This window comes from Hypanus sabinus, chromosome 13 (assembly GCF_030144855.1).
Source record: "Hypanus sabinus isolate sHypSab1 chromosome 13, sHypSab1.hap1, whole genome shotgun sequence".
Classification (NCBI taxonomy): domain Eukaryota; kingdom Metazoa; phylum Chordata; class Chondrichthyes; order Myliobatiformes; family Dasyatidae; genus Hypanus; species Hypanus sabinus.
The window spans coordinates 5,145,562-5,166,228 of record NC_082718.1 but is presented as its reverse complement, the minus strand read 5'-3'; the positions used below and the strand labels follow the sequence as shown (position 1 = coordinate 5,166,228).

The 20,667-nt window shown below is 47.0% G+C and overlaps 1 protein-coding gene and 1 long non-coding RNA gene across 2 annotated transcripts in view; one reads left to right on the top strand and one right to left on the bottom strand.

Moving 5' to 3' along the window:
- LOC132403586 (uncharacterized) overlaps positions 1-3,488 on the bottom strand; it is a 42,204-nt gene extending 38,716 nt beyond the window's left edge. The window contains exon 1 of the long non-coding RNA XR_009515300.1: positions 3,204-3,488. This is a non-coding gene — a long non-coding RNA (uncharacterized LOC132403586). The remainder of the gene's footprint in view (positions 1-3,203) is intronic.
- si:dkey-5i3.5 (uncharacterized protein LOC565091 homolog) lies at positions 425-19,537 on the top strand. The gene is given in 4 exon segments (XM_059987007.1): positions 425-2,986; positions 6,805-6,860; positions 6,862-7,265; positions 19,179-19,537. Coding segments are annotated over 3 exon segments (807 nt in total). The 5' UTR covers positions 425-2,986; positions 6,805-6,816.
- The last annotated feature ends 1,130 nt before the right edge of the window (positions 19,538-20,667 follow it).

The following is a 20,667-nucleotide window of genomic DNA, read 5'->3' as shown; positions in this document are numbered from 1 at the left end:
TTACAGTATGCATATATTGAATAGATTAAAAATCATGCAAAAACAGAAATACTATGTATTAAAACAAGTGAGGTAGTGTCCAGGGGTTCAATGTCCATTTAGGAATCGGATGGCAGAGGGGAAGAAGCTGTTCCTGAATCACTGAGTGTGAGCCTTCAGGCTTCTGGACCTTCTACCTGATGTAAAGAGTGAGAAAAGGGCATGCCCTGGGTGCTGGAGGTCCATAACAATGTACGCTGCTTTTCCAAGACACCGCTCCCTAAAGACGTCCTGGGTACTTTGTAGGCTAGCGCCCAAGATGGAGCCGACTAGATTTACAACCTTCTGCAGCTTCTTTCGATCCTGAGCAGTAGCCTCCCCCCCCCCCCCCCCCCCACCAACAGACAGTCAGACAGTGATGCAGCCTGTCAGAATACTCTCCATGGTACAACTATAGAAGTTTTTGAGTGTATTTGTTGACATGCCAAATCTCTTCAAACTCCTAATGAAGTATAACCGCTGTCTTTATAGCTGCATTGATATGTCGGGACCAAGTTAGATCCTCAGAGATCTTGACGCCCAGGAACTTGAAACTGCTCACTCTCTGCACTTCTGATCCCTCTGTGAGCATTGGTATGTGTTACTTTGTCTTATCCTTGCTGAAGTACACAACCACCTCTTTCATCTTACTGACGTTGAGTGCCAGGTTGTTGCTGCAGCACCATTCCACTAGTTGCCATATCTCACTCCAGTACAACCTCTCGTCACCACCTGAGATTCTACCAACAATGGTTGTATCATCAGCAAATTTATAGATGGTACTTGAGCTATGCCTAGCCACACAGTCATGTGTATACAGAGAGTACAGCAGTGGGCTAAGCACACACCCCTGTGGTGTGCCAGTGTTGATTGTCAGTGAGGAGGAGATATTATCACCAATCCGCACAAATTGTGGTCATCTGGTTAGGAAGTCAAGGATTCAATTGCAGAGAGAGGTACAGAGGCCCAGGTTCTGTAACTTCTCAATCAAGATTGTGGGAATGATGGTATTAAATGCTGAGATATATGAACAGCATCCTGACGTAGGTGTTTGTGTTGTCCAGGTGGTCTAAAGCTGTGTGAAGAGCCATTGAGATTGCATCTGCCGTTGACCTATTGTGGCGATAGGCAAATTGCCATGGGTCCAGGTCTTTGCTGAGGCAGGAGTTCAGTCTAATCATGACCAACCTCTCAAAGCATTTCATCACTGTCGATGTGAGTGCTACTGGGCAATAGTCATTAAGGCAGCTCACATTATTCCTCTTAGGCACTGGTATAATTGTTGCCTTTTTGAAGCAAGTGGGAACTTCTGCCCATAGCAGTGAGAGGCTAAAAATGTCCTTGAATACTCCCGCTAGTTAGTTGTCACAGGTTTTCAGAGCCTTACCAGGTATTCCATCCGGACCTTCCACCTTGCGGAGGTCCACTCTCTTTAAAGACAGTCTAACATCAGCCTCTGTGACAGAGATCACAGGGTCATCAGGGATCTTCACAGCTGTAGGTGTGTTCTCCCTGTCAAAGCGGGCATAGAAGGCGTTGAGTTCATCTGGTAGTGAAGCATCGCTCCCATTCATGCTATTGGGTTTCACTTTGTTGGAAGTAATGCCTTGCAGACCCCGCCAGAGTTGCCGTGCATCCGATGCTATCTCCAACCTCATTCAAAATTGTCTCTTTGCCCTTGAAATATCCCTCCACAGATCATACCCGGTTTACTGGTACAGGCCTGGGTCGCCAGACTTGAATGCCACAGATCTAGCCTTCAGCAAACGACATATCTCCTGATTCATTCATGGCTTTTGGTTTGGGGATGTACCAGTACGTCTGTGGGCACGCACTCATCCACACAGGTTTTAATGAAATTGGTAACAACCACAACATACTCACAAGTACAGTCAGGTGATCAGACTTCCCTAACTGAGGGTGTGGAATATAGCACGGTAGGCATCCCTGATGGTGGTGTGACAATGGTACGGTGTTGTTTCCTTTGGTATTGCAAGTGATCTGTTAATGGTAATTGCTTAGTGATTTTTTTCAGACTGGGCTGGCTAAAATCTCCCAAAACTATGGTGAAGACGTTAGGATGCGCTGTTTCGTTTTTCAGGATGACTTTTTTTTCCCCCATAGATGCTGTCTGGCCTGCTGAGTTCCTCCAGCATTTTGTGTGCGTTACTCGGAAACAGTTGTCGATGTAGCGTAGGAAAGTTGAGGAGCGATATCAGTATAGGCTTGGAACACAGAATATTCCACGTTGCCAACAACGAGCGAGCATAGGTGGAACCCACATGAGTGTCCATTGGGGAACCTTTTGTTTGAACGAAGTGGGGGGGGGGAGCGAAGGAGAAATCATTAAGAGTGAGGGCAAGTTCCTCCAGGCGGAGGAGAGGAACTTGGGTCTGGTGTCTGAAAGGAAACGGCGAGCTTTGATGCCTTCCTGGTGGTGGTTGGGGGAGAAAATGGACTGGACATCCATGGTGAAAATAGTAAAGTTTTTTGGAGACGCTCCCTAATATATTAGCTTTCATTCCCGCCCTCTTTTGCATTTAACTCTATTAAACCCATCATTCTCTTCTCGGCAGTGAAATTGGATGTAAGTGTCTCTGTTTAAATGCTTCCTACTGCCAGTTAAACTCATTTTCAAGAACCCTCTTCATGCTAATATTCTCCGGTTGAAAACTGCTTCGTTCTCTGAGTGAACTGGGTGTTGTTTCACTCGCTGCATTCGGTATTTCTTTAATCTATTCTTGCCCGGGTGTGATGTGGCATATCAGAGTAACGTGACTCAATTGGACTTATATGGTTCAAGGAAGTTTTATAACAGCAGGATCGAAGCTACCGTTGGAATGAGTCTGTACAAATGAGAAACATGCATGCAAAATGCTGGAGCAATTCAGGGCCAGGCAACATTTATGGAAGGAAATGCAGTAAATAGTCAACCAAGCCCGAATAAGCCGGTGGGGGAGGGGAATAGGTGAGTCGAAGGGTTGCAGAGTTCTGTGAGGAGAAGGTGAGTGACTAGTCTGGAGGGAGGACAGGTTCCTTCATCCTGTTGGCCGCTTCACTGAGATGGCAGAGAGTCTGTGGAGGTAACTACGTCCTGGAATAATCCAGGAGACAATTAGAAACATCCTGATCAGACAGGTTTAGAGTTACCAGGAGAAATACAAGTATATGAGAGACTCACTTACTTCCTGTATACGAGGCACACGTGCTCACCCCCAGGACGTTAGGAATTACGAAAACGTTCATTAAACCTGAAAGAGTGGCCACTGTTTAGCTTGATTTGTTACATGTAGAGCCAAACACAGTGAAAAGTGTCGTTTGCGTCAACGACCAAGGCAGTCCGAGTGTGGGCGTGAGTTAGGCGCCAACGTAGCCCGTCCACAATTTACTGACATTATTGTGGCGGTCACCTCTTGTCAGACAGCGGCGGGGTCGCTGATGAGCCCGCGAGAACAGGAACAGGCAGTTGAGGAAATGAGTATTAAATATCTAGGTAAATAAGATTAGACAACGTAAATCTGAAGTTTGACAAATGAATTATATATGAGAAATTATTACAGCTCTCTGTTTCAATCTGCTGGAGAGACTCGGCAGGTCAGGGTGGGGTGGGGGGAATGGCTGATGTTTCAGAATGAAACCCCAGCATCAGGACTGAAAATGTATTTGAAAAGAGTAGACAAGTGGTGTTGGGAACCTTGAAGTACTTTTATAAAATACAATCTAAGAAGTTGGCGTGCAAACTTAATGGACATTGTGAGTATAGTGGTGTAGAATTTTAAGAAGAGGAATTGATTGCAAATAAATGGGCTCTGCATTGGCAGGCAGCAGAGACCAGTGGAGTATAGTAAGGATCAGAGCTTCTGCTGCAGATACTTACAACCTGCACCAGCAGTTTGGATAAGTGAACCAATTCTCATGATGTTAATTCACCCATGATGGTAAAGTGGGTGGGATTGAGTTGTCAGGAAAGTACTGTACATAGAAGCTTCAATTCATACAAGTTGAACAAGATGGCAATAGCCGCAGATTAACATGGATAAACCTGAAGTTATTTATTTTGTTAGCAAAAATGGTGTACAAAGATTATATTATTTAAATAGTGCTAGATTTGAGAAATGGGATCTTGTTGTCCTTGTGCACCAGTCATTAAAGGCCCAGCAAGCTGTTAAGAAGACAAATGATATGGTCATCAGCTTTGCAGATCAAAAGGCATAAATAACCAATCCACAGTTAGATGCTTCATCATATGATGTAATGCCCAGGAAATTAGTCCATTTTGTTCCAGGATAGTCATCATTAGTCACAGACAGCCAAGGCCAGGCTGGAATCTCACTGAAGTAAGACTGTACCACTCTTCAGCACTCCAACACAATTACCGACCACAGGCCCAGTCCTCAAATGCCCCATTCTCCGATTTTTCCCTATTGGGTCCTGTGTTCAGAGCTAGTTTCTCCCAGCTCTCCATTCTCCCTCATCACTGATATGGATTGCACCCCCTACCCTGATAGTTGGCCCTTCCCATCTGCACCTTCCCCCTCACTCTCACAGCCTTAGTCCTCATTGTGGCCTGAGCTATTGAAGATCTTGTTGTATTGATGTGTCCTTGAAATAATTTTTGCCCATTCTACTCATTGAAATGGTTGCATTTTTGTAATCATGGCTTGTTCTTTATCAAAGTACAAAGTAATTTTATTATCAAAGTACATATATGTCACCATACACAACCCTAGGATTCATTTTCTTGTGGGCATACTCAATAAATCCAATTACCATTAGAAGAGTCAATGAAAGATGCACCAAAAGGACAGACAGCCAATGTGCAAAAGATAACAAACTCTGTAACTGCAAAAAAAGAAAAACAAGAAATGATAATAATTAAATAAGTAGTAAATATTGAGAACATGAAATGAAGAGTAGGTTGTAGAACAGTTCAGAGATGGGGTAAGTGAAGTTATCCTCTCCGGTTCATGAGCCTGATGGCTGAGGGGTAATGACTGTTCCTGAACCTGGTGGCGAGAGTCCTGAGGCTCCTGTACTTTCTTCCTGATGACAGCAGCCAAGAAGAGGGCGTGGTCTGGCTGGTGGGGGTCCCTGACGATGGATGCCGCTTTTCTGCGACAGTGTTCTGTGTCAAGGTGCTCAATGGGTGGCAAGGGATTTACTTGGACTGGACTGGGCCTTATCCATTACATTTTGTAGGATTTTCCACTCAAGGGCTTTGTTGTTTTCATGCTAGTCAGTGATGCAACCAATCAATATACTCTCCACCACAAATCTATACAAAGGTATAGTAATCATGCTGAATCTTTGCAAACTCCAAAGGAAGTAGAGGTGTTGCGTGTGTAACCCCCTGGGTCGCCTCAGGCTCCCTCAGCTCGTTCTCGTCTAGGGGGAGCAGCCTTCGGCCCCGCCAAACTGGGTAATCAGCTGGTGTGGATGCTGTGTGATGTCCCCGCCTCGCCCAAAAACAGACAGTACACCATAAGCGATTAAATGAGTACAATTTATAAAGGTTACTATAACTAAGTGATTAATAACGATACAGTATATATGAAGAGAAAATTAAAGAAAAGGCGCCAAACTTATCAAAGTCCAAACCACTTCGTGCACAACCGTTGGAGCTCAATTACTGAAGTCTTCTGGCACCATTCGATCCCCTCCGAACTCCTCGACTCGCAGCTCAGGACCCTCCGAAGTGGTCAACCAAGCATTTCTAGCTTCATCCCCCCTCCTGGCCTCGGACCCCCGCTTGGGGTCTGATCCTCGCCCAGCTTAGAGCATTGCGTCCTCTCTCTCGACCCCCTCGCGCCGATCTCCCCAAAAGCCCGTCAACAAAAGCTTACAGACTCAAGAAAGAACATTAATCCCCATTTGGTTTACAAAGGAATACCATTCTCGTTATCAGTAAATTAGCATTCCTGCTAGTTAACAAAAAGAAGAAACCCTCTTTACACGTGCTTTCTCTGTAATTGCACTTGCGTGCTGGGACCAGGACAGGTTCTCTGAAATAGTAACACCAAGGAGTTAAAGTTGCTGACCATCTCCACCTCTGATCCCCTGATGAGAACTGGCTTATAGACCTCCAGTTTGCTCCTCCTGAAGTCAACAGGCAGTTTCTTGGTCTTACTGATGCATCAGATAAGCTTGGCAAGGGGATGTCAAATGGGGAGGAGATGACAATGTGAAAAAGCATAGGGAGCAGGAATATTGGTTGGGCACAGGGACTGGAAGACCAGGATGTGCTTTGGGAAAGGGGGTCAGATGTCTGTTGCTGTCGACTCGTGGTGACCCTATTCATAGATTGCCAGGACTTTGTTCCTCATTGATACCGCTGCTGCAGGGTTGGGACTTGGCTGGATTCGAACTCGGAACCATCTGCCTCGAGGTCCAGTTCTAATGCCACCATGCAGCAGCTGGCCCAGATTTATACTGAAGCAGAAACATTGAATGTACGTGAGGACTGGAGTGATGGGTTTGCAAGGGAAAGGGGATGTTGAACACACACCATGTGCAGAGGCAGAGCATGGATAGGTAAGTGAAGATTCTGGAGAAATATATGAAAATCTGGAATTTCAGGGATCACAGGAACTGAGGTGCAAACCACTAGAAAGCCAAATGAACACAGTGTCATTCAGTGTGTATAGTTTTGGGTGAAATAAATAGTTGACTGGGTGCTGGTTATCTTTGAAATCTCAGAAGAATGGATCTGAGGAAACGATGTGCATGCAGGTGCCTTTGTACATTAATATTGTCTTTTTTTCTGACCCATCACCACTCCTCCTTTAGCTGGCTGATCTAATGTCAGTACTTGAACCTACTGCTCAGAGCTTTGTGATGAACAAATACCATCACACTGTACCAAAATACTGGCAAATACCTGACTGGTGGCCCCAGGCCTCTACTCATCATGCTTCCCTGGTTCCGAGCCAAGTCTCCTGCTGTGGAACGGTACCGACAACTGCACCAGCCATACGGCTTTGATATCCTGGTCGTGGAAACCAACATGCTGCATTTCTTATGGCCACGTTTCGGCTTGTCCTATGCACAGCAAGTGGTAGACCTGCTCCAAGAGGAGTCCTTCGCCTCCAGTCCCATCGTCATTCATGCGTTCTCCATTGGAATTTTCCTGTTTGCCAATATGATTGTGCTTTCAAGAAATATTCCGTTGTACTCAAACTTCAAGGCCAGGATTGTAGGCCAGATCTTCGACAGCCTGGTAATGGAAAATACGGACAGAATAGCAGAAGGTGAGACACTCTTATCTTTCAAAAAGCAAAGGTACAGTGGCATGGAGTTTCTCCAGGTTTCATTGGTGTAACTGCAAGTAGAATTGGCTGAGCTGGAGCAAAAGTATCAAAGAACTTAGTGCCCATTCTCTGGATGTCATGATTTGTCATATAGAGACATAGAAAACCTACAGCACAATACAGGCCCTTAGGCCCACAAAGCTGTGCCGAGCATGTCCTTACCTGAGAAATTACCTAGGGTTATCCATAGCCCTCTATTTTTCTGAGCTCCATGTGTCAACCTGTAACTGTTACCTGTTCAGTTGCGGAAAAACACCAGAGACACAAAATTACCTCTGAAACGGTTTTTATTCAGAGAGGAGTTCGCAGCCCCACACACTTCGGGCATAAGGTAGCCAACTCCCAATTTGTCGGTTTACGAAGGTCATACTTATACCCAAAAGCAGGGTACTACATTCGCAAATATGGTTACCGATTTGAATTCATCAATTGATTGGCTATTGCATAGCTAAGCATGCGAAATACTCAGAATTTAGCAAAGGTTAAAGTGTAATACCTAGAATTAATACTGACATACTTCAGGGCACTTGAAATAGGTATCCTTAAAATATTTTGCCAAGCATATTGTCTTGTGGTTGTAGGTTCCCTTTTCCCTGTGGTCTCCACATCTGGCCTGGCACCGTATTTTAGCCACCTCTCCTTACTTCCCCAATGACGTACCTCTCTCTTGTCCTGTCTACATATTTTGCTACACTTACCCCTCGCCCACCCCCTCTACACGTACCCCTTACTCTCTTCACATTCTCATTCCCTCCTGTGATCATGAAATGATCACTTGTCAATATCATGAAAATCCTCTGGTGCAGGTTCGAGGAGTTCGGTGGCCTTGCCGGTTGCCCGCATTATCATCAGTGGCTTAGCCGGCAGCAGGTCCCCTAATGAGGCCATCATGCGGTTTAGGACACATTTAACAACGGCGATAGAGACAAAAATCCCGATAATAGCCATCAGCGCGTAAATAGCCCTATTGATCAACCAGTCCTTCCATGCACTTAGTCCCCAGTCCCCCCACCCTGCCCAACCTGTTACTTCCTTGATGGATCCTAACTGTTCATCTATTTTGTTCATATACCGCATGATGTTGGCAGTAGCATCGTCTAGCCCCATTATGCATTTGTCCTTTACGATAGCACAGAGTCCTCCCTCCCTGGCAAGGAGATAATCAAGTGCATAGCGGTTTTGCATGGAGAGGAGCCACAGCTGGTTAAGGCTGTCAGTGATGAGTCTTAATGCTCTCCTGGTGGAGTTCCCGGCTCATGAGACCACAGGCCAGATAGTTCTGATTGTGGGCCATCATAGCGGCTCCTGATGCCCCCAAAGAGAAAAAGCCAGCCCCATATCCGGCCACCTGACCTGCGGTTAGGACTCGGTAATCTGCACAAAATTCCTGGGAGACCTCTCTCTTGTACCTCCCAGGCGGGCGGCGTGAGGGACCCCAAGTTCCAGGGCAAGGGACCGCGGTAGGGAGGAGGGTGCCATAGGCCACCGAGGAAGGGTAGGGGTACTTCAGGAAGTTGGTGGCAATGCCGTTGTAGAAGAAAAAATACCCCGGGAGGGTATACATGGTCTCAGTGCAACCCTCACCCTTTAGGTGTACGGTATCACTCCATTCTACACTCGTTTGGTACCCCTGTGATACTTAGGTCGTAGGAATACCTGATCGTTGTCTCGGAGGTGGGTGCGGTTCCCCTTTCCACAAAGAAGTTGCACCCCCTGGGCACTTTGTCTCATGGCAAGAGCAAGAGATCCCTAAGGGGTCCTTGGTGGGGTGACACTCCCTTTCCCTACTGGGCTTGGAGAGGCAGGCGACGTCATTCGAGACGTACCCATCTGAACACCCCCACCCTGTTCTGTCACCGTTCGGGGGCTTGGGATTCCCCTCCCACCAGAGATCTTTTCTCATCCACCTGTTGGACGGGGGGAATAAACAGTCCGCGACCGGGGCCATGGAAGAGTCATAGGTGAGTTCCACCCTCTTTCCCTCAGGCAATGTTTTGCTGGCAGGGGCACATCGGAAGGGCTGATCGACACAATCTCAGTGGGGGAAAATGGTAAAGAGCGAGGAGACACCGGCGGGGTGGGGATAGCAAATGATGGTTGTAGTGCCATACAGTCGCTTGTGCACGTTGTGGAAATAGTTGCCACTTATAAACTCTGAGGAGGGTCTTTCAAGGGTGGGGCCTTTGGGGAAGCCCCAATCCCTTTTCTGCCTTGAAATGTCCCCCTTCGATCCTTTTAGGGGTTTTGGTTCCTCGTCCAGTTGTCCCTCAACCTCTGTCCTGTACCCCACTATCCCTAAAAGCATATAGATAACCAGGAGCATCCCACCTTCCATCACCAGAGTACAGTTTCAACGATGTGGCACCACAAGGAAAAAGGAATTTAAACACACAACAGTTCAATCAAGTCCATTTATCAGTCCCTTCATTTATCTGTAATTCCTAGCGGGTCCGAGGTCCAGCGCTTGCAGTCGCTCAGATGAATCCAATGTTCTTGTCCCTTCACCTTGACAGCAGAGGGGGTCTGCAGGAGGACCTGATATGGTCCTTTCCACCGGGGTCCCAGCTTGTGTCGATCCCAGTTCCTTATTGACACCCAGCCTCCTGGTTCTGCTCCCTGCCACTCGCCTTCTCTGTCAGGAACAGGTCTTGAGGCTTCCTTCACCTGAGTATGTAGAAACTTAAGAGACAAAGTTAAATGCTTGAGGTAACACTGCAGTTCCTCGCCCATCATTTGTAGATCTACTTGTATTGGCGGGGGGTTGTGGTCACTGTCCCATGGGGTTCTGTTTGGGCGCCCGTAAACTATTTCAGCAGCAGTTAGCCCGGTACCGGTTTGAGGTGTAATGTGCATGTGATACAGTGCCAGGGGAAGGACTTTAAGCCAATTTAGTCCTGTTTCAAGGGTCAGTTTAGTTAGTTTGTCCTTCAGGGTGCCGTTTGCACGTTCCACGATTCCTGCGGCTCGGGGGTGGAAGGCACAGTGGAATTGTTGTTCAATCTTTAGTATTTCGCAGAGTTCTTTGTTTACTTTCCCAATGAAGTGCAGGCCGTTATCAGATGAGAGTCTTTGTGGGATACCGAAACGAGGAATAACTTCTTTCAGCAGTATTCACACTACCGTGGAAGCCTTGTTGTTCGTTGTGGGGAAGGCTTCAATCCATTTACTAAAGACGTCAATTATAACCAAACAGTACTTATAACAATTCACCTTAGGTAACTCAATAAAGTCCATTTATAATGTGTCAAGCGGTCTTGCTGGGGTTGGGGTGCACCCTTTATCACATCTAATAGATTTACCCGGGTTTACTTTTTGGCAAATTAAGCAATCCCTTGCCCGTCTCTCCGCTGCCTCATTCAAACTGGGGGACCACCATGTTTTTATCAACAACATACACATTCCCTCCTGGCCGAGGTGAGGGTCAGAGTGGAGGCGGTCGACCAGGACAGGCAGGAGAGTATCAGGAATACAAGTCTGACCTGCTGGGGTCTGCCAGAGGCCCGTTGCGTTACTAATAATACAACCATGTTTCTTCCAAACATCAATTTCTGTCGCAGGGGCGTCCCCTGTAATCGCGCAATGTTGGATATGCCTGGGCTATCAACCGGCTGCCTGGCAGGCAGAAGGCGTGGGGTCGAATCCACAGTTATTGCTTTAGAGGAGAAGGCTCACTTGGCTGCTCTGGCATTGCCTTTACTAACGGGAGAGTCATTGGATAAGTGGGGGATAGCTTGTGTCCTCCTCACAGGCGTGCTGAGTGTCGCTAGCCAAAAGCAGGTCATCAACGTAGTGGACGAGCGCTGAGTTTTTGGGGAAGGTGAGGTCCTTCAGTTGGCCACAAAGGGTCTGTGAGAAAACAGTGGGGGAGTCCCTGAAGCACTGGGGAGGTCGGGTCCAGGTGTATTGGCAATCCTGCAAGGTGAAGGCGAATAAGTAGCGCGACTCCTCAGGTAAGGGTATGGAGAAGAAGGCGTGTTGTAAATCTATAATGGTGAACCATCGTGCAGTGGTGGGTATCTGGCCCAGAATGGTTGCGGGGTTGGGGACGGCGGCATGTAGGTGAGGGATTATGTCATTAATTCCCCTTAAATCTTGCACAAGGCGCCACTCAGGGCGTCCGGGCTTGGGCAAGTGATCAGGGTATTACGGGGCGAGAGGCAGGGGATCAAGATGCCCTGTTCTAAAAAGGAGGTAATAAGTGGGTGGACACCCTGAACGGCTTCTGCTTTGAGAGGGTACTGCGGGATCCGGGGCAATCGTGAGTTGGGCTTTACCTGTATCTGGACGGGAGCTACCGGGGTAAGGCCCACGTCGGTCTTGGAAGTTGCACAAATCTCAGTGGGGGGGGTTCGCAGCAGGGGTCAGTCGGAGGCTGATGGTGCTGCAGGGCTCCTGAGGTGTCACATTGCTTGTTGAAGAAAAGAATACCACCACTATCCACTTCCTGCGGGTTTCCTGTCAGGGAAGGGTCTGCCTGCTGCAGCACCCTAAAGACAGTGGTGCCCAATTCCTTAGCCGCATGACCCTCATTTACGCGGAGGGTTATATGAGGGCTTATTACAGGGGACTGCTGCCACAGGAAGTCGGGGACATGGGCGGTTAAGGCTACGCCTGCCTCCACAGTCACAATGGCAAAGACTGAAATTGGGAATTCAGTTCCCAAGTGTGGGGCGAATAAGGCTGACAAGACCTCTGAACGTCCTGAAGGGTCGTACGCAAGGGTCACATGGGGAGTGTACGGGGACTCGAGGGCGACTGGCGAGCAGGAGGGGAGGTGGGTGAGGTCCAACGCCCACCATTGAGGGGGAACGTGAAGCCAGAACGCCCAATGGGTAGGAGGTTCGGTCAGGGTGAGACCATCACTGGTGCAGGTGACGGTGAGATGGAAACGACAGAGAATGTCCCTTCCTGCCAGGTTGATGCCCAAATTGGGGGTCACCGCAAATCTGATAAAGGACTCATGGTGGTTGTAGCAAGTGGGGAGTTCTTCGGTCATCTGGAACTCCTGCACCAGAGCTGACAATCCCGAAAAGGGAAGTTGGGAGTGCATGGGGGGGGGGGGGCGATCATGGGTCAAGGGCACAGGGGGGCGGAAGGCTCCGAAGGTACAGGCGGGACGGGATTCACAGCCCTCACCAACGTAGGGACCTGCTGCTCCTCCTCCTCCTCAGTGTCCTCATTAGGGTCAAATAGGGTCTGCAGCCCAGTCACATCCGGTGCCGGGCTTTTAGCACCAAATTGTACATTATGATCATCAATCCTACGCTGTTCATCATAGATTTCACATAAGGCCTTCAGTACCGGCCAGCCCCTGGGTTTTCCATCACTACCATTGATGGGTATTTTTCTATTCTTTGCATTCACCTCCCAGGAGGTCAGGCGGGAGCGCTCATTAAGTCTGCTGGCCACGGTATACCAACGCATAATTAGATCTTTCCGTTTCTGTGAGACATTCTGTCGCCACACCTGTCCCTCTGCTCGCTTACACTTCTCAAGATCCCAGGTTCCCCCTAATGGCCAAAGATCATTCCCCAACTTCTTATTCATCCGCGTGCTCAGTCTCTGTAAATCTGTCTCGTTTTCAGGGAATTTTTTACACATTTTCCATAATGGTGTATTTGGTCCTGATTTATCCAGAGTCTGGATAACTTACTCTCGCATCCACTTCAGTGTCCTGACCTTCGCGTGGCAGATTTCTGCTCTTAACAACCAGTCTAAGGCAGGATGCGGTTTCAGTTAGATGTTGGGACCAGACCTTAATCAAATTAAATATGTATTGCTCCGGAGCTTCTAACCCCAAACCCCACGGAGGGACTCTAACCCCGCTTCCTATACCGGGGGGACTCGAACCCCAAACTATTTTATCAGGGGACTCGAACCCCAAACTATTATGTAGTTCTCACCTGTTATCCGTGTCTCCCAACTGAGGTTCTCCGTTTGGTCCATGGAGGCTGTAGGATGGTCAGCCGAAGCCGAAAGGGTCGGAACGGGGAGTCAGAGAGGGAGAGAGAGACCGAGAAAAATCTCTCGGAGGGCCCATCCGTCTCAACCCGCTCGTACCTGCCCGCCGATCTCTTACACCAGATCCCCGAACTACCAACCGTTTGGCTCCTGGCTGGCTCGCCAAATTGTCATCCTGTAACTGTTACCTGCTCAGTTGCGGAAAAACACCAGAGACACAAAATTACCTCTGAAACGGTTTTTATTCAGAGAGGAGTTCGCAGCCCCACGCACTTCGGGCATAAGGTAGCCAACTCCCAATTTGTCGGTTTACGAAGGTCATACTTATACCCAAAAGCAGGGTACTACATTCACAAATATGGTTACCGATTCGAATTCATCAATTGATTGGCTATTGCATAGCTAAGCATGCAAAATACTCGGAATTTAGCAAAGGTTAAAGTGTAATACCTAGAATTAATACTGACCTACTTCAGGACACTTGAAATAGGTATCCTTAAAATACTTTGCCAAGCACATTGTCTTGTGGTTGTAGGTTCCCTTTTCCTTGCGGTCTCCACGTCTGGCCTGGCACCATATTTTAGCTACCTCTCCTTACTTCCCCAATGACGTACCTCTCTCTTGTCCTGTCTTCATATTTTGCTACACTTACCCCTCGCCCACCCCCTCTACACGTACCCCTTATCCTCTTCACATTCTCACATGTACCTACCCAAGAGTCTCTTAAAAGTCCCTATTGTATCCACCTCCACCACCATTGCCGGCAGCCCATTCCACACACTCACCACTCTCTGAGTAAAAACTTACTCCTGACATCTCCTCTGTACCTACTTCCAAGCACCTTAAATCTGTGCCCTCTTGTGCTAGCGATTCCAGCCCTGGGAAAAAGCCTCTGATTATCCACATGATCAATGCCTCTCATCATCTTGTACACCTCTATTAGGTCACCTCTCATCCTCCATCGCTCCAAGGAAAAAAGGCTGAGTTCACTCAACCTATTCTCATGAGGCATGCTTCCCAATCCAGGCAACATCCTTGTAGATCTCCTCTGCACCTTTTCTATGCCTTCCCTATCCTTCCTATAGTGAGGCGACCAGAACTGAGCACAGTACTCCAAGTGGGGTCTGACCAGGGTCCTATTTAGCTGCAACATTACCTCTTGGCTCCTAACCTCAGTCCCACGATTGATGTTATATAAAAATAATTTGGAAGAAAGCAACTGTCTTTCTCTAATGAAATTATTAAATTGCTTATTATAATCTTTTTAGGTGATCGTAAATGAAATTAGTCCCTGCTGGCATAGTGAGCAGTATTGTACTGATTTACTGTATTTGATTTTCTCAGAATTGTGTTGATAAAACTGCTTCACCTTCAATTAGGTCATACTTAATGACAAAATAAATGGTGTGCAGTCGTACGTCCTATGGGAGATTGTGTTTGTGAACACAGGCCAGTGTGATCTTCGAGCAAGTCCTTTAATTCAGTTTCATCATCTTCTCCTGCAGATGCAAAATCCAGAATGGACCAGCCATTTCCCTGCTCCTTCCCCAAAACTGCTCCATGTCAAAGCCCAGCAAAGCAAGTGTAATCTCAAGTTCAAGTTTATTGTCATTCCATCTTGCATATGTATACAGCTAAATGAAACCTCATTCCTCTGGGTCCAAGGTATTGTTACAATTGCACAAGTGGCACGGCCTGAAGATTGATAGGTTGACATAAAGGGTGAGGTGCATGTTGGTGTATGACAGTATGATGTCTCTGACACTGTTAAAATAAAACATGCATTTATGTGTATAAATATGTAAACAATAATAATAGATGGAAAGTGACCAGTACAGGATGAGATTGTCTGTGATTTGGGGAGTGGGCATTCAGAGAGGCTAGGCGTGTGTGCTGGGTGCAACAGGGTGTTAACAAGCCCCACAGCCTGGGGGAAGAAGCTGTTGCACAACCTGAGAGTTCTGGTTCCTTCATCCCTTTGGTCCATTGTTGTTGTTTGCTTGCATGCCTAGTTTTCTTTAGTTTTTTTATCTGTTGCTAGCTTGATGCTGTACCCAGCACAGATGGAAAGTGTGCAAGGATCTGGCTGGTTTCGAACTGGGGACCACTCACCTCGACGTCCGGTGTAGAGGTTGTTATGCCACCAGCCAGCTCTTCGTCTCTTGGATGGTTGATATATGGACATGTGCCCAAAACCAATCAGGAACTCCATGAGTACAGAGCTGTTACAACCTTGAAATCAGAAAGCATTTTACAAATTTAAAATGCACAAAGTGGGTCAGTTGAGTTACCTCAAAACAGCAATGGGGGAATGACCAGGAAATTCCATTGTTTATTATTGATGTTGGCTGGAGGTAAAATCTCAACCAAGACCAGAAAGTCTTTATCAGTGAAAACCACATTTCTAATTGCAGGTTAAAAGAACATGCAATTCTAGAACTCTGCAGGGATGTCCTGACACGAGGGTAGTTGACCACCAACAATCAGAGCTTTGGATGAGGTACAGCTCCAATTACCAGAATACTTCCACTTTGTCCATTCGCTTCAATTTTATCAGGATGACACACCTGGTCAAACTCTGCCTCGATGATGAGGACAATTACTTTCACTGACCTCTGAAATTCAGCTTGTTGATTTACCTTTGCATGAAGGCTGTGGTAAGGTCTGGAGCTGAGATGTTGCCCAGTCTCATAGTCTGCTATATCAGGAGCTCTCAGGCCTTTTTTAAAAATATATTATCAGTGGATTGAATTGAATTGACTGGAGACTAGATTTCCTGGTGCTGGGGTTCTCAGGATAGTTAAGCTGTACCTCACTCCTGAATGTGGTTGTGAATGCTTGTGGGATCCAGGATAGTTAACCTGTACCTCACTCCTGAATGTGGTTGTGAATGCTTGTGGGATCCAGGATAGTTAAGCTGTACCTCACTCCTGAATGCTTGTGGGATCCAGGATAGTTAAGCTGTACCTCACTCCTGAATGCTTGTGGGATCCAGGATAGTTAACCTGTACCTCACTCCTGAATGTGGTTGTGAATGCTTGTGGGATCCAGGATAGTTAACCTGTACCTCACTCCTGAATGTGGTTGTGAATGCTTGTGGGATCCAGGATAGTTAACCTGTACCTCACTCCTGAATGTGGTTGTGAATGCTTGTGGGATCCAGGATAGTTAAGCTGTACCTCACTCCTGAATGCTTGTGGGATCCTGCCACAACTCAGAATGGGAATGTTTTCGGAGCCACCTCCTATTAGCTGTTTAATTGTTGACAACTATTCATGATTAAACATGATAGGTATGCAGAGCTTGAGTCTGATCTGTTGGTCGGTGTCATTTGGCCTTGTCTTGTGCGTGCTCTTTTCGTCACACCAGTCTCACTAAGCTGGAACTTCATTTTTAGACACTCCTGACGCTGCCCCTAGAGTGTCTACCTGCACTCCCCAATGAAGCAGGGTTACCTCCTGGCGATATATGCCTGCCCGTGAGGTTGCAGAGTGAGGTAATGTACTTGTCTGATGCTAATGGCTCATAATGCCTGGTTTTGTTCTGCCAGGTCTATTCTGAGTCAGTCCCAGTCAGCACATGTTGGGGTTCTTGGTGTGAAGATGGAGCTTTGTCTCCTCAATGATGGTGTGGTGGTTACTTCTACAAGTGCTGTCATGGACAGGTGTCCTCTGCCATTGGTAAATTGCTGATGATAATGTCAATTGCATTTATCCCTCCGTGTTGATTCACACAGTGCCTGCCACAGACCGAATCTGGTGACTGGTTTCTTCAGGAATTAGTCATTTTGGTCCCGTGAAGGGCACTGAAGCCTTCATCCCAAAATACAATCTAGGAAAGATTGAGTAGGTTAGAATTGTATTCTTTAGAATGTAGAAGATTGAGAGGAGAGTTGACAGAGGTATACAAAATTATGAGGGGTATAGATAGGGTAAATGCAAACAGGCTTTTTCAGCTGAGGTTGGGTGGGACCATAACCAGAGGTCATGGGTTAAAGGGTGAAAGGTGAAAAGTTTAATTGGAACATGAGGCAAAACCTCTTCGCTTAGAGGGCCATGAGAGTGTGGAATGAGCTGCCAGCACAAGTGGTGCATGGGAGCTTGATTTTAATGTTTAAGAGAAGTTTGGATGGGTATATGGATAGTAGAGGTATGGAGTGTTGTGGTCCTTCAGCAGGTCAACAGGAGTAGGCAGTTTAAATGGTTTTTGCATGGATTAGATGGGCCGTTTTGCCCGACGCCGGCCCCCTAGGCCTGAGTCGATGTAGTAGTAGTAGATGGGCCAAAGGGCCTGTTTCTGTGCTGTACTCCTCTGTGACTCTATGTGCTTCCTCCAAACTTTGCTCCATACGGAGGAGCCGTGATTCATCAGCTAGCGGGGAGAGCAGTGTTAACTAGGAGAAAGTTCCCTTATAAATTGATGCCATAAGACTTCATGAAGTCCAGTGTTAACATTGAGGATTCCAGGAGCAATTACCACCCAGTTAGCTCCCTCTGTGCTGGATGTAGCCATGGATTGTGTTGGGAGGTGGCTGTCACATTGTGTGTGAGAGCGATTTGATATATATGACTGTCACACCATAGCTTGATTAAACCTGTAGGACAGTTGATCCAACTGAGACACAAGTACCCAGAAACTTCAGAGGAAGGCTTTGTGACGTGCTTGTGACATCAGGGCTCTTTTCAGAAATGGTCTGTTCACACAAAGAAATGTAAAATGGAAATGTAAAACTTTCTCTAAAAGATTTGTTGAAGTACAACATTGTTAAAACAAAATCAATTGAGAAATGTGTTCGGTAATGAGGAATATTGAATAATAGGTGAATAAATGGACAGGCTCATGAAGCCAAAAGTGTTTTCCAGTGGGTTAAGAAAGAGCCAACAGATACTTACTTGGCTCGACTGGAGCAATGACTGCCGACAGCAGCTGGCCAGAGTCCTCTATCCTGAGCCAGTCTTTCAAGTTGCCCCCAGGTGTGGCCCGCCCATCTTCTTAGATCCTCCCTCTCCCAGGGATGAGGCCTTTGGAGCCTCTGTTAGCACTGGATTTCTACAGGATGGGGCTGCTAGCCCCATGCCTAGTGCTCCTCCTTTTACAGCCAGGCTTGGCACCGTCCTTGCACAGTTCCAGCAAGTATACTATGATATAAATAATGATTCTTTCCTCATTATTTCATTCAGCATTCCTGTGTACATCACTGCTCATTGGGTTCTTGCAAATGTAACAGTCTTAGATTGATAGAGCACATAAAGAGACCCTTCAACCAACTGGGTCTACACCAGCTGTGTCAAACATGTTTTACACTTCAAAGTTCAAAATGTGTACTGTATACATTATACAATCTTGAGATTCATCTTCTAAAAGGCAACCACTGAACAAGAAATCTGAAAGAACCTATTTAAAAAAAGATGGTGGGGGGGGGAGAAGAGAGAGAGAGAGAGAAAAACACACAATGAAAGCAAGCAACAGCATTCAGAAGGGAAGTGACTGCATAGACACGAGGTCTCGGAGCAGGCTTGCAGCCCCAGCCAGAGTCCATTGCACAACTTGTCTATTTTATTCTGCCCACGTGCTTATCAGCTCCCCTCCCCCAGAGCAGCTGTACACTAGGGAAAATTTCCAATAGCCAATTAACCTATCATTCAGCACACCTTTGGGATATGGGAGGAAACTAGAAGAACAAGCAAACTCCATTCAGACAGCAGCAGAGTTCAGATTTGGGTTGCTGAGCTGTGAGACAATAAGTTTACCAGATGTGTGTTCTCCATTCTACTGGGGAGGGTGTCTTGTTTTTGCCCCAGTTCGAGCTTTGCCTCAGTGATACAACCTCACGTTTGCTGATTGGCAATAATGAGCGTAAATCTGAAATGTCTATTTTTGTACACTTCCCAGGTATTTCCCAGCTTTTGGCTCCCCCCTTCTTTCAGCCTGTTCTGAAAAGGATGACACTTTTCTGGCTCATGAGAAGCTACATCAACAGCTACCACCAAGCTGCAATCAAGCTGTTTTGGGATCATCTGTACCCTGCACCCATTTTGGTTTTCTCCAGCAGGAATGACCCACTGTGTGACTCAGTGGAGTTGGAAGCTTTGTTGCAAAGTTTCCGGAAGAGGGGCATTCCTGTAACCAGGAAAAGCTGGGATATATCCCGTCATGCTGGACACTTGCGGCAGCATCCTCAGGAATATCAAAAAGTCCTGAAAAGTTTCCTTAATTCACTTAGCCCCTTCTGTCTACCCTCCAAATTGTGAAAGAGCAGGGAAGCCCAGGATCTTGCTGATTTGCGTAACACTGGTTTGTCCCAGAATAGAATCAGATTTATTATCACCGGAAGGTGACATGTGATTTGTTAGCTTGGCAGCAGCAGTTCATTACCATGCAAAATGTAAAGGGGGTTTCTTCTTTTTTTCTCTTCGTTACTGTGTATGTAATAAAAAGGGTTTCTTTGTTTTGTTAAAAGCAGGAATGCTTCTTTGTTGCGAGAGAGTGCTGGAAGCTTATTTGAGTTAAAATTTACTGATTACGAGAATTGTATTCCTTTGTAAACCAAATTGGGATTAATGTTGTTCTTCTGAGTCTGTAAACTTTTGTTGACGGGCTTTTGGGCAGATCGGTGCGAGGGGGTCGAGAGAGAGGACGCGATGCTGTAAGCTGGGCGAGGAACGGACCCCAAGCGGGGGTTCGAGGCCAGGAGGTACTCCGAGGAGGGGGGATGAAGCTAGATGTACTTGGTTGACCACTTCGGAGGGTCCTGAGCTGCGAGTCAAGGAGTTCGGAGGGGATCGAATGATGGCCAGAAGACTTCAGTAATTGAGCTCCAACGGCTGTGCACGAAGTGGTTTGGACTTTGATAAGTTTGGCGCCTTTTCTTTATTTTTTTTCTTCATATATACTGTATCATTATTAATCACTTAGTTATAGTAACCTTTATAAATTGTACTCATTTAATCGCTTATGGTGTACTGTCTGTTTTTGGGCGAGGCGGGGACATCACACAGCATCCACACCAGCTGATTACCCAGTTTGGCGGGGCCAAAGGCTGTTCCCCCTAGACGAGAACGAGCTGAGCGAGCCTGAGGCGACCCAGGGGGTTACATTGTGGGGGCTCGTCCGGGGTGGAAGCTGTGTGATCACCCTCTTTAAATTGCGTCTGCGGCGAAGAGCTGGTGTGCTTTTGTGGGTGTGCGATTGCTGGTTATCACTGCGTGTGTGTTGGGTGGTGTGGCTGCTGTTGGTAGCCTGGAGGTCGTTGTTCGAGTTCCGACTAGCGCTGACGAAATGGTGGTGGGACCATGGGTTGTCCGTACTGTTTGGAGTGACAGGTTGGGATGTTTCAGCAGTGGTGAGCTCCGCCCGGTTGTTGGAATAATGTCCAGCCCTA